The sequence below is a fragment of the Typopeltis vanoorti genome, chromosome 5, assembly GCF_054136105.1.
Source record: "Typopeltis vanoorti isolate ZY-2024b chromosome 5, IOZ_Tvanoo_1.0, whole genome shotgun sequence".
Lineage (NCBI taxonomy): Eukaryota > Metazoa > Arthropoda > Arachnida > Uropygi > Thelyphonidae > Typopeltis > Typopeltis vanoorti.
Genome location: NC_143553.1, coordinates 119,065,939 through 119,080,101, shown reverse-complemented (window position 1 = coordinate 119,080,101; position 14,163 = coordinate 119,065,939). Strand labels below are relative to the sequence as shown.

The 14,163-nt window shown below is 33.6% G+C and overlaps 1 protein-coding gene across 1 annotated transcript in view; it reads right to left on the bottom strand.

Moving 5' to 3' along the window:
- LOC150106756 (cell adhesion molecule Dscam1-like) overlaps positions 1-14,163 on the bottom strand; it is a 126,623-nt gene that overhangs the window by 64,200 nt on the left and 48,260 nt on the right. The window contains exons 10-14 of the mRNA XM_090393475.1: positions 13,588-13,872; positions 13,310-13,429; positions 5,538-5,711; positions 3,279-3,426; positions 2,914-3,062 (exon numbers count right to left, since the gene is read on the bottom strand). Coding sequence (XP_090249601.1) covers positions 2,914-3,062; positions 3,279-3,426; positions 5,538-5,711; positions 13,310-13,429; positions 13,588-13,872 — 876 coding nt within the window. The remainder of the gene's footprint in view (positions 1-2,913; positions 3,063-3,278; positions 3,427-5,537; positions 5,712-13,309; positions 13,430-13,587; positions 13,873-14,163) is intronic.

Sequence of the window (14,163 nt, the reverse complement as noted above, 5' to 3'; positions counted from 1 at the left end):
GTTTAACTTTGAGATAGATCTTCAATTAGCTTCCCATTGTCTCAACAACGATTTCAATGAGCAATCTTCAGAATACTAAAGGATACAATTCCACCAAAGAACGTAGATTTTGTTCTTTGTTTTTTGCTACTTTTACAACTGTTCATATTATACCAACAGTGTTCCGTTAACCATAGCGATTATATTCATAAAAATTTATCATCTAAGCGGAATTTTATTCCTGTACAAGAAGGCATTTCGAATGAGTCTTCAATAGGCTCCGAAAAAAAATATATTCTCATCAAAATAAACTAGGCGCGATGAAAACCTTTGCTAAATCACTAAAGAAGAGTAAAGCATTTAGTTATCTTGAGAATAAATCTCCATAGACAACCCAAGGTAAAATATAATAAGCTACTTCTATTGACCCACAAATACGGATAATGTAAAGATCCCCAATATTGACAACAAACTAAATAAAAAAAGAAAACCACCATAGTTAAGTGACGTTCTTCAAACTTCATTGGTAACGTCACAATATGTTAATATTGTGAATGAAATATTAAGGTACTATAAATCCACTGAATGTATGAATTAACAGTGTATTTCTCTGATTCATTCTCGGATCTCGTCCCAACCAACTTGGATTTACAGTAAGCAAAGAACACAACAATAAATTGCACCAGAAGTTATTAACCGGGGAAAGCAGTTCGGAGGAAGATGTAATTCCATTATACTCTCTGAGTATTGCTAGCTTCTTATTACGGAAACTCCAGAAGAGTATTCACTAGCGAAAAACAGCAACAAACAAACCAAAACATTGGAAAAGCTAGTCTAAATATGTAATAGTTATTGTTTCAATATTTATTAAAATTTATATCTACAGAAAAGATTTTTAATTCCCTTAAAAGCAATATATGATAGAAAATATAAAGTATTAAGTCGTGACTAGTTTTATCATGGGTGTACGACAATCAACTGATGATGCATTATTCCAATCAGGCTATCAGAACATAATGAATTATTTCAAGTTGAGCTGGGCTGTTTCTTTCTCTTTTTTGATTACGAACGAAGCAATTAGGAGTATGAGACAAACGCATTATGTGTAGTCTGATCTGTTTCACTCTTTTACAGGATGAAAATTCCAAATTTCCGGTTGGAACCGTATGAGAAGGGCTAATTCATCATCACTTGAACAGCTGCACTATTTCAAGAAGTGTTCATTCGATGTTGATCTTTGGAATTACAACCGAAGTAACTATGTCTACGAGGCTAGCGTATTGTATTTAAACTAATGTGCTGCTCAGTCGGGTTGACTATTTTTGAGGGTTGAAAAACCAGAGGAAAATCCTTTACTGGAAAAATCCTTCTAAATATTATTTTGCATTATAGATGAGAGCTACGGAGGCTCGTTAGTAGAGTAAAATCTTAGTAGAGTACTAAGATTTGTCTACCTAAAAACAGAATATTTACAACGAAAGCAAAACTTTTGAAATTTAGCAGTTTACAGATAATCCAAGATATAGCACAGTCCTCTCTAATTTTCTTCTGTAATTAATTATTAATTAGCGTCTCCCTGTACATACCCGACGTCGTTTTTTATCTTCATGCAACTACAAACAGTAATTACATGTTTTAGTCTGCAAACGACTGGCATCTAAGCACACGGCATTTATTGCCTATCATCATTCAACCCTAACGCGTACGTGGATTTGAAAAATCACTTCCTTCAACTACCTTACCTACATTACCCACTCTTTCAAAGCCTGCATCATAAGCATCGAGACGTGACCCTTTTGATACATCCTGCACGAAAACATAATGGAGTGATGCGAAGTTTTGAAGAGCAATTTTGATAGTGACAGAGTTATTTCAGGGGCTATTGCGTCCTCCCCAAACGTCTCACGTAAATGAACTTTCAAATCAAACAGCAAACGCACTAGGACGTAAAAAAATTAATTTTAGTTAGCACTAATACAAACTGAGAACACATCATGTTCATTCGTTCTCTCTCTTCAACTCTAAAGCATGCTGAGCCACAACTCAACCTCCACGGGAAATGTTAATTTGCTAATTTTCCTATAGTTGTGCCCAGGGGCTAACAGCAACTCGCTGTTCGTCTTGTATGGTCTATCCCCCCCCCTCTTCTCTCTCTCTCTCTCTCTCTGTAGGTGTGTGTAACCGTCATCCAATCAATCAATTGATTACTTTATGCTCTATGTACCTGTGAACTTTGATGGACTCTGTAGTATTTGTTCATTAGAAACAATTTGTGTGCAGTTAACATTTATAATTATGACTAACTCTGGTTGCAGCAATTAACACTGTGCAATCTTCACATTGTTCACGATACGTTTCTGACAAGAACGACAACGTACTACCAGTGTTACATGATGAGAATATCATTTCATGATAATTAACATTTAAAATTCATGACACATTCTTCACTCGTCTCCTATCGGGGAAAGAAACCTTCAAGCCATTTACACAGTTTATAATACGCCTTTCACCTTTATATGCTACTGACATTACAAACTTTATGCATGTGATGTCTTCTGGAATGAACAGTGTGTAAAGCTTACAAATTGAGTTGGAATGTACTTATTTAGATTTAAAGCAATTGAAATCGTTTATTCATATGTAGAATTGTTGGAACCGTTTTCTAGATAAAAAAAGTCATGATAATTCTTGCGAAGTTGAACCATTACACAACAAAGTTTCCTTAACCTGTCTTATGCGTCTAATTCGATTAAGAAGAGAATACCATCAAAGACAATTTCCGTGCATTGATTGGAAATAGTCATTGCTGTATTTATGAATGACCATTAACAACGTTCGAATAAACGGAATAACTAAGCTAATCGTCTTCTTAATAGTCCTATTTTCTTCTCTTTCGTGTAATGTGTTCCTATAAGGTAAAATACGAAAACTTACCTTGCACAACCAGTTGAACCGTAGCTTGGTCATGACCAAAGGCGTTAGTCACAAGGCACGTAAAATGGGCAGAATCGGAACGATGAGCGGAGGAGATTGTGACCTCGGCTTCCATTCCACCAGGAATAATTTCCTCCCTAAGATTATATCTGAAATCACAGAAAACGAAAATGCAAAATCTAAGTTTGAAACACGAAGTATATTAAAATCAAATTCAAGTTGTAATTTGTATAGAAAATTTCATGTGACCAAAAAGACTTCTTGATACTATTTGAAAAGCTAAGAATAATCGATCGAAGAAAATTAGATGAATTGTAGCACCTCTGATACAATAAATTACTTACACTTCCTCATAATCAAATTACCTTTGTTCACTCTTTAAATTTATAGGCTGTCCGTCTCTGTTCCAGATGATTGCCATTGGCCTATCTCCTTGAGCTCTGCATCGAAGCTTTGCTTCATCTCCTTGTCTTACAGTCAAGTTGAGATGATTTTCTAGGAAATGAGCAGGAACTGCAAGAAAACAGTAAATACATTGCAGTTTTAAAATATAAAGTTTATATTTAAATTAAATGGAAATGTAATAAAAAAAGAAAACAATATGAAGTAGCTGAATTGACATTTATGTAGGAAAATATTCCAATTCACCAGATGGCAGAAATTAATTAAAACTGGCTTAATCGCATTGAGAGTATCAGACAGAGGAAAATATCGCCAACATAATGACAAAAGAGAAAAACTAATTGATAAAAATTGGAAAACGTCCTCGATTTCGGTGGTCTTCAAACGTTTGACTCGGCACCGTTTTTGCGACAGAAATTTAACCGGCTTACCTTTTTTTCCCTTCTCGAATCTGCAAGAAGAATAAAGCAAAAAAGGAAAAGAGTTGGGATTCATTTTCTAGTGCCTTTATTTTTAGGCATTACTAGTAAAGAATCGTAAAACATAAAGAGAATAACGAGCATCCAAATGTTACCGACCATTATTCGGCTATAAAAAGGAACAGTGAAAGTTACAGTTAACATTAAACATGTAAGGAAACGATCAGATGTTCTTTTTTCAATTTTCTTCGATTTTCGAATGATAGTTACTAATGCGTATAAGTAATATCCTGCTTCAAGAAAGGAAGCAAACGATCAATGCTTCATAAACTGCCTTTGCAGGTTTCTGCTATCGATATTGGAGAGAAACCGTAAGTCTCTTTGTACAAGTAAAAGAGGCTGACGTTTAGAATTCAAGTGTAGATCCTCGATTTCCAGATTTATAGTTCTTTCTCTAACCCAAGTAATGGTACATATTTACACTTACTGCATGCAGCATTCCCTAGAGAACAGAAGAGCGCTATACTATCACGATCACGTATTGGATGCACTTCCAACTCTTTCTATCGAAAAAGGTGTTCGAATATTGCTCAAAAGGCGCCATCTGGACAGAATAGCTTCCAATGAAAACAGGATTTCATTCGACATTTTCTAGTCGCTTGACCTTCTTTCCTGCCCTATCAACTTAACCAAGCGGATCCTCGGTGATATATCTTCCATTTTAGACGTGACTGAAATTAAGCAGTCCGGAAAATGAAATAGGAAAAGCCAACAAAGTCACTTCGTATAGATAACCTTTCAAGAATAAGATATATTTAAATTATTTTTATTGAAGCGTTCTCCTTGCGTTTCTTGACACTTTGGTAGTAATATTGAACAATATTACTATTGAACAATTTCCTATTAATTATTGAAAGAGTTGGATTCGATTGGAATCTAACTATTTTGAACACCAAAATTACGTGACCAGTGTCTTGGCTTGTTTCGCATGGTGAAAAATGAGTCACCAAATTTCTTATGTTGTGTGAAATGTGGTAATACAGAGGAAGTAGCTTAGTGAGAACGTATTATGGAATGAAATAATTTTAATTCTCAATAACAAAACGAACTTGTTTTGGGAACGTGTGTAAAATTAGAAAGGGAATATTTTGAAGGTGAACACGGTTAGGATTTAAATATTTTTAATATATTAATCTTGCTCTTATATTTGTGGGTATGATTTCGTGAACTGTACTTCATTGTAACCAGGTAGTCACGTGCTTTAATTTTTACGTCATTTTGAATATGAATTTATTTTGAACAAATCTTTATGTTATTTTTACTGCCTTATATTTTTTTATTTATTGCTTTATTTTTCTATTATCTAGTAATAATTTTCACCATATTAAAGAAAAATAGACAGGAAAGTATTAGAATAATTACAGTTCGTAATTCTTTTAATAAATAAAAGCGAATTATTAAAACAACTTTTGGTTGTAAAAGTCGGTTGCTTGTTTGCCTGACATCAATTGGTCATGCAAAGAGTGGAATGGATAGGTGTGGCCCTGAAGCTTGAAGTAGAGCTACCTAAACAAGAAGCTACTGACGGAAATTAAGTTCCCAAAGTTAAGTTCAAATCGTTTCTTAATAATAGACTGTCGCAATGAGCTTGTAGCCCAGTGGATTATCCCATAATTTTCAACAATCTGTTATAGTTTTTCTATTATACAGAGGTAGGATAAGAAACAAAAGCTGAAATAAAATTTAAAACATCATTTATTTAAAAATTCAGCTCATTGTGTAGAGTAATAATAGATATCTTACCATGAACTCTCAGGTAGATAACAGTACTGAGACCATTTCCAATCCCATTGGATGCCTGGCATAGATAATATCCTGCGTCCGATGCATTGGCTTCAGTAATTCTCAAAGTCCCATTCTCGAATACTTGGTAATGAGGACCGCTGAGGATCTGTTTGAAATCAGAAGGCACATCTCCTAAAAGAATGACAATTTATACCTATGTTACATCGGTCAATATAGTGGTGTCGTGTAATTTCTAGATGCATATTATTTTGCAGAGAAAGAAGGATGGATATTATGTTGCCTTAAAAGTATTACAATAACATTATAATGAGTATTATATATAACAATAGGAGTTCCATCATTGTTACAATATTATAAAATTCAAGAAAGGGGAACCATCACTCAAAAGAACAAAAAGATGCAAACAAAATCTGTGGTTGTTAATGAACGTGGATCACTGTTTATAAAATCTCTCGATAAAATGATTCTCAAACCATCGGTTTTACAAATATCATCTAAGAATGAGAGTAAATAACAAATTTGAAAGTTCAAGATGGAGCGCGTCTTTGAGTGCAGATATAAGATGATGGTATTCACCTGATGCTAAATTCGAATGGGTAGCGTTGCATTTTGTTAAATCGAAAATTCAGAATTTATTATGCTAATATAGATTTTAAGAAGAATTTTCTTCACATATTTCTATATATTGCAGTTGTAGAAAGGCAAAAGAATTTACATAGCGCAATTAAAGTCTGGCTTTATGGCGATGTATATGTACACATCGGTTATTGTGTTTGTATTTGTCATTTCACTTTGTGCACATAATTACAAGGTTTTACTCTTACGTTTTGGAAGCTATTAATTTTAGATTATCTCTTAATGTGTTCGTAACATTTTTATCTTCTAAAGTCAAAAACTACAGGAACTATCGCTTAGTCTTACGCAGTGAGTAACTAATTTTTTTCTTTTATTAAAAACATTTGTACATCAAAGTATTTTGCTCCGTTCTTTATTTAATCTTCTGAGTCCCTCAACATAAGAAAAAAACTTTATAATTTATCACAAAAGTGAATTATTATAAAGACTCTATTAAAATACTTATACTTTTTATTTATTATGTATTCCACCTTAAAAATTGCACCGCCATACTTCTTTCTCTAAGACGTGTGTTTTGTCGGCTGCCTGTAATTAACATTGGTCAAATTTGTAAAGATTTAAATGAACAAAATTTACTTTCGCTGCTAAGTAATGGACTTTAAAATAAACTACTTGCATCTTGGTTAGAAAATGCTTAATGGACTCTAATTGCTCTGAGCTTATTTTAATTACAAAAAAAATGAAGTTACTTTATCTTTTGACGTGAACCGTTTAATTGCAATTCCAAATTTCACTGAGCAATGCTAATGCTTAAGAATGTTTACAAGTTGAAAACAAATTTTCTTAATAATTCTGCGATTCTTGATGAAATATAAAAGCACTTAAAATGCAAAAATCAATCTAATTAGTGGGATTGCTTACATGCAACGGAACGCATTCTTGAATTTTTCTCCTCAGCTGTTGACAGCAGTCTGTTCTATAAATATTTCAACGCAATAGAGGAACACGAATCTCCTCCATTCTTTTGCATGATATGAGAACAAACGTAATTAGATAATGCGATAATGCAATTGCAGTTAGTTAGTTTGTTTGTGGGAGAATTCTCTAATAGCTTTTGGATGAAAGATTAAGTTAATACATTTGACTTGCAATTGGTTGCCGTTAATTGTCGAATTTCGACGAAAAAGGAAAGCAAAAGAAGAAATAAAATAGCATTTCTTTCATCGTCAGATAAAAGATACAAATAAGTATATATTAACTAGCGCCCACCAGCTCTCCAAATATTTAACAGAAATATTTAATGAGCTTGGAATGAATAATTTGAATTAAACTCGAAAAGAGTTATAGAAATTCGGCGGTTTGACATTTAAATATGGCAATCCATTAGGTTGGACGTAGCAAAGTGGTGGAATCCAGTGAAGGTGCATTTTAAATAGCGAGCAAAGTATGAAAGCTTTCATTCCATTTTGTAGAATTCCCCGGAATTACCAGAGCTGCATAATAAGCACAAATGCTGTTCATCTCTCACGTGGACAGAATTTTGATAATTATCTTCATTATAATATTTGATGAAGATAAATAGACTTAAAACTAGAATGAGAGAGAAAGCGAGAGAGAGAGAGAGAGAATTATAAATAAGAATGTCATGTTTAGTGTGTGTGTGTGTGTGTGTGTGTGTGTGTGTGTGTGTGTGTGTGTGTGTGTGTGTGTGTGTGTGTGTGTGTGTGTGTGTGTGTGTGTGTGTGTGTGTGTGTGTGTGTTGCCGAGTGGTTAGTATATCTACTCTCTAACGAATTACAAATTCAAAAGACTGCAGGGTCAAATCCTACCATTGGTATGAAGGCCTAAAGTAACTTTAAAACTTTCCTTGTTAGATCTCCATGTTTGACCAGTGTTTCTGGTTTATCCAAGCCTTATCTCTACTAATGTACTATTAGCTAAACGTCATTAACATCATGCTATGGAACTATTGATCTTAATATAGATAATATATATAAAGATAATATATATTAAGAATATATATATATATAAATATATATATATATATATATATATATATATATATATATATATATATATATATATATATATATATATATATATATATATATATATATATATATATATATATATATATATATATATGTTATGTTTAGTGTGTGTATATATACTGTATATATATACTATTTGATTTACTCAAAATAACCACCATTAGCATCGATCACAGCTTCAATTCTGCTTCGGAACCTCGAACAAGCTGATGCTACAGTCTCCCTGGGAAGGGCCGCAAAAACTGTTTTAATTTTATCCATTAACTGGGCTTTTGTATTACTGGAAGTGCGATTGGTGTCTTTTTCAACTGCGCCCCATACAAAATAATCCATGGGGTTAAGGTCTGGGGAGTTTGGAGGCCAAACATTTGGACTGGTGAAGTCGTAGAAATTTTCAGACAACCATTTTTGACTTTTCCCAGAGGTGTGGCAAGGGGCCGAATCCTGCTGCCATACATACGGCCTACCATTGGCTACCCTTGTTATCCAGGGCTTGACTACAGTTAGCAACTCCACGAACAAAGCCCGAATTCCAATGCCAGGGTTCTTCAACACCTGTTCCTGCAGATTTGCGAGGAATTCTGCTGTACGAACGCAATCAGATCGTCTGCTAGGGATCTTTCTTCTTGCTACATCCTCGTAGTCACCATTGCAAGTCTCTAGTTCATGCCTGATTGTTTTTACTGTATTCAGGAAGCATTGGGCAGCAGTCGTAATATCCTTATTTTGATGGCGGGCACAAATCATCATGATACAAGTTATTCTCTTCCATGATTCAGGTGGGTTCCAGCTATCCATCCTTTCTGACATCTTGTATATGAATGAAGAAGGGTCCAAACTTTTAAATGAAGAGAAGTGTGTGTTAATACATGTAACTTACGGAAAAATATAATTAATTATAAATATGTCAAATTTATTCCGAACACCCTGTATATATATATATATATATATATATATATATATATATATATATATATATATATATATATATATATATATATATATATATATATATATATATATATATATATATAAACCGTATATGTCGGCCGGCGTATAAGACGACTCTCAAATACCACAGAAAAACCCCTGGAAATCGTGGGTCGTCTTATAGCGAGTATAAAAAAGGAAGCTTAATTTCTTGGATGAACATTTAGGCAGTTACAATACATCATTATATATGAAAATAGGCAGTATTTATAAACAAATCAAATTAATTTTTATATACATTTTTTAAATATTACAATAGATTTAAGTCTTAAAAAACAAATAATAATAATTATTAACCTCAATTTTCATGTTAATTTTCTTCATCATCTGTTGAAAATAGTTCTTCAGATTCATTGTTTAAATGATCGTCATATGGATCCTAGTTTGAATCCGGTGAATTGATTTCGTTTTCATCGTTATTAGTGTCCCACAACAGTTCATCTTCCTTACCATCCATAAGATTAGATTTACCACACTTTTTAAATGATTTTATTACAGTCTCTACTTTTACTTTATTCCATGCTTTGATCACAAAATTGCAAGTGATGCAGCGCCCATACAATAGATCCACCGTTTGTAAATGATTTGTCACCAGTCAACATCCAATTATTCCACTCTTCTCGCATGTGATCTTTAAATGGTTTGTTCAAGCAGACATCTAGCGGTTGCAATATAGAAGTTACACTACCTGGTATATCAGTAATGTTTGTGTTATTTTTTTCTAGAAGACTTTTAGTATTGTCAATTAAATTACTACGAAACTTATCCCATACTAATAAACTGCGTTTCTTCATTATACCGCCTGGTAGCATGTTCCACCTATTATTTATCCATAATTTCACACCATTTTCTTCCATCCATCCTTTTTCGGGAAAATGTACAAAAACCATGAAGGAAATTTTATCTTAGATTTTATCTTATGGAAACTGATAAGTTTGTGGTCAAGATCTGCTGGTAGTTTTTGAGCAATTTTCGTTTTTTGTCGTATTACCAGATTTTTTCTGTTTATAAAACGATTAAACCATCCTGAAGTAGTTTGAAATTCTATACTTTCATCCGGATTCAATCTTGACCATTTTAATGAATATGCTCTAATCATATTTCTTGTAACAAGATAACCATTCTTCCTTTGTTCGAATACCCATTTTGCAACGTGATTTTTCCAGTTACGGCCATCGGTTGATCACTGTTCTCATCGCACATTTTTTCTTTGACAATTTTTTAAAAATATCTTCTTTCTTCCTCCATTCTCTTACCATCTTCTCGGTTATGTCAAACTTTCTTGCAGCAGCACAGTTATTAGTTTGCTTTGCCATTTCAATTATCCTTATTTTAAAGGAGCGTCATACTTTTTTCGTTTTGTTGCTGGTTCCATGGTTTTAAATGATAACAATTTTAATAATCCCAAAATTTTTAAAAAATGCAAAATTAATAATTAATTAAAATTGGGGCTAATCACTTTTAATTAGGGTAATTCGTGTAAATACTAAATCTATGCTATGCAAACAAAAAGTAACGGATATGCATAGATATAAAAATAACGGATATAACAACAATACCTAACGTTGCATTAATACAAGAACGAAGAAATTGTGGGGGGGGGGATCTTCTTATACAACCGACATAAGATTAAAACCTTCGTCATATACGCCGGTCGTCCTATACGTCGACACATACGGGATATATATAATATATATATATATTATATAAGATATATATAAGATATATAAATATATATAAGAAAAATTCAGAAATCCGAGTTTCCGGGACTGGAGCCTGTTCAAATCTCGTCAAGGATGCAAATAACCTTTAAAATGACTTTTCGATTAGTTTACTTTCAGTTGAATGAAATGCCATTGTAAATATTTTTGCATCCTTAACGAGATTTGAACGCAGGTTTTTTTCCTATCAATGGAAGTTGACCACACATGGAGTGAAGATAGCTCGATATATGTTAATCTCAAGAAAGTTATCATTACCTAAACAATAAGAACTTATTTAACAAATTAAAGTCGTACAAATGCCGCAGGGCAGTCCATTATATTTGTAATTGATCAAGTAACCTGAAGACTGTAGTATGATGCGTGTGTGTGTGTGTGTGTGTGTGTGTGTGTGTGTGTGTGTGTGTGTGTGTGTGTGTGTGTGTGTGTGTGTGTGTGTGTGTGTGTGTGTGTGTGTGTGTGTGTGTGTGTGTCTCATTATAGGTTAACTACGACAATGATTTTTACATATACGGCAGTAGATTCTAAGTTTTAGTTTACTATCGCAGATGATGAGAACTCAGCTAAGATTCAAGTTACTAGTTGGACGTCTCTTGATTTCTAGAACTACTTTGAAGCTGTATTCGAAGTGGCATATACTGTACGAAAGGAAGGTGTATATACAATTGTGTACATGTATGTTCTGAATGCTAGGAGTCCTAATAGCTTCGACCGGGTTAAGATTGTCACTGGGCCAAGTGAAGTGTGATAACGCTGGTCTGTTTACTGCGAAATAAAACAAAATAGATATTACTTTAATTAATCCTCCCTCTTCTACCTTTTTTTAAGGATGTCGAGGTTATTCTTAGACTTTGCAACCGCAAACGTATCGAGGAAAAGGTGGTTAGCCGTATGCCTCAAGGTGGTTATCCCTATGTCCTATGTCGGTAGATGCGTGTGTTCACGTGTGTTCATGGTTCGCTTGTTCTGGGGGAAGAAAAACCCGTTTCCGGATTAAAAAAAAATTTCCACCACCGTATTAGACCGGTTAACTCACCTTTTGTCGAAAGAGACCACATAAAGTTTCTCGCATCACTAACGGGAATAGAACCTAGGTCTTTCCGACCAAAGGGTTTCGTCTATAACGGCTGCGCTATGGAGGCTCCAAAATAGATATTATGGGACAACATTATCATCTGCTTGAAAGTATTATCTCAACTTGAGTCGAAAAAGCCTATATTTCCTTCCTTGCATCGTTGAGTGATCTCAATTGAGGTCTTTTTAACCAATCTCTGGTATTATCTTCCGATGAAATTTTATAATGAAATCTGCATTGATGTTCAAGAACATTTGGTATTATTTTTACTTTTTTCGATTAAAAACAAAACACATGGCGGCAAAACATCTCCGAGACTTTTTACAGATTGCTGTATCTGTGTTTACTCGAAATTTTAATTCTTTTATCTGTAAATAAACATGTGGATGATTATTTATTTCCCACTCTTTCAGTTCACTTTTTCGAAATGGTTTCTGATTTCCTCCAGTTCATTATTTGCAAAACTATCTGGATCATATGGTGCTAATAGATTATGATATTCGTTGAGTGACGCATTCACTAGAATTCTTTCACCAAGTATCCTCTTCACTACGGTGATTCCATTTCTCAATCTTTCTTAACAATTGCGTTTGTCTTTTGGAGCTGATGCTAAATTTACTCTCTGATTTGTTGTTTCTAAAAGTCTAATGAATTTTAGTAGCTAAGTGTGGTATGTATTGGTATTACTATTTCCATTAGCTGCATCTTTAATTTCATGAGATGGTTTGAATGTCATGAAATTTTTGAATCCTTTCAAGAATTCACTTCATATTTTTCTTAAGTGCTTTGTAATCTCTAATTATGTCAAATTTACATACTTATCCCAGAATACAACTTCAGTGAAAAATTCGTGATGATGATGATGATAAATCCTCTACCGCCTTTTTACTTCCCAAAAAGAGCATGCGAATCTCTTTTAGCCGATTCTTTTTCAGAAATGTTTTTAGAAATCCGCAGGCAGCCCGGTCTCTAGCCTGAATTCTAACTTAATGAAAATGTTCAACTACCGATTCCTAAAAGTTGTGTTTAGAAAATATAACAATGTAGTGTTCCCAAGGTGTTTTTTTTTTTTAAATATTTCATCTCAACCATTCTAAAATGCACCACTTTTCAAATTAATAGCTAATCTTTTAGTTGAATTCGATAATTCATCGTTACAATAAAAAATCATTCTTAAAATAATAATCAGAAAATATATACAAATTCGAAACTGAATATTTCTGGTAAACAGGGGGATATCTTTCGCTTAATCGATTGGCCGATCGTTTATTTTATAAACCTTTAAGGTAAAGAAGATCGCTATCTCAATAAAAATATCCTCAAGTACTACAAAATAAATGTTTCGAACCATCTTACCTGGAGCTTTTTTCCAAGTGACCTGGGGAATCGGATGACCTACTGCGCGGCAATCGATCGTTACGGTGCTTCCTTTCACTACGAAGGTATTGGTAGGTTCGATCACCCAGTGAGGAGGCACTGGCAAAGGAAACATATCGGAAAACGATTCAATAGAAAGAAACTCAAAAAAATGCTTTCTTAAAATGCTATTTTAATGGGCTACCATGTGGGAGTTTATAACACTTTTTTTAAATAAAACGAAAGTTTCAAGAAAGGTTTGCATTGTCTCTACGTACCATTTACTATTAACTCAGCTGTGAAGTTCACAGAGGCTGCAATATTGCTGGCGACACACGTGTAATTGCCATTATGTCTTGGACTCAGTTTCTCTATCACCAAGGTAACAGAGTAGGTGTCAAATTCTTGTACTTGGACACCAAGATCTGCGGGAATCGCTCGATTATCTTTCAACCACGTGACAGTCACTGGTGGATCTCCACGCGCAACGTTGCAATAGACTCTGGTTCTCATTCCTTCGTGCAGGTTGTTGTCAAAATAGAAGCGCTCAATCAGAGGAGGAACTGGGGGGGAAATATCAATAATAAATGTTTAGTTTAAATACACGGTAAATTTTTCGGAATTTGAATAAAATGCACAATTTCATTGTTAAAGTTATTAACTTTATATTTTTATCTTTTTTCAAATAATTGTTCGGTTTTAAGAATATTTCTTAAGCCAGGACCTATTTAAGAAATATATGTCTAGTCATATTTCTTCACTAAATCTACTTTTATTAATAAATGAAATAATTTACTCATATTTTAGGATTTTCATTCCCCTTTCACAATACCTTTATTGAGTCTTCATAGCAA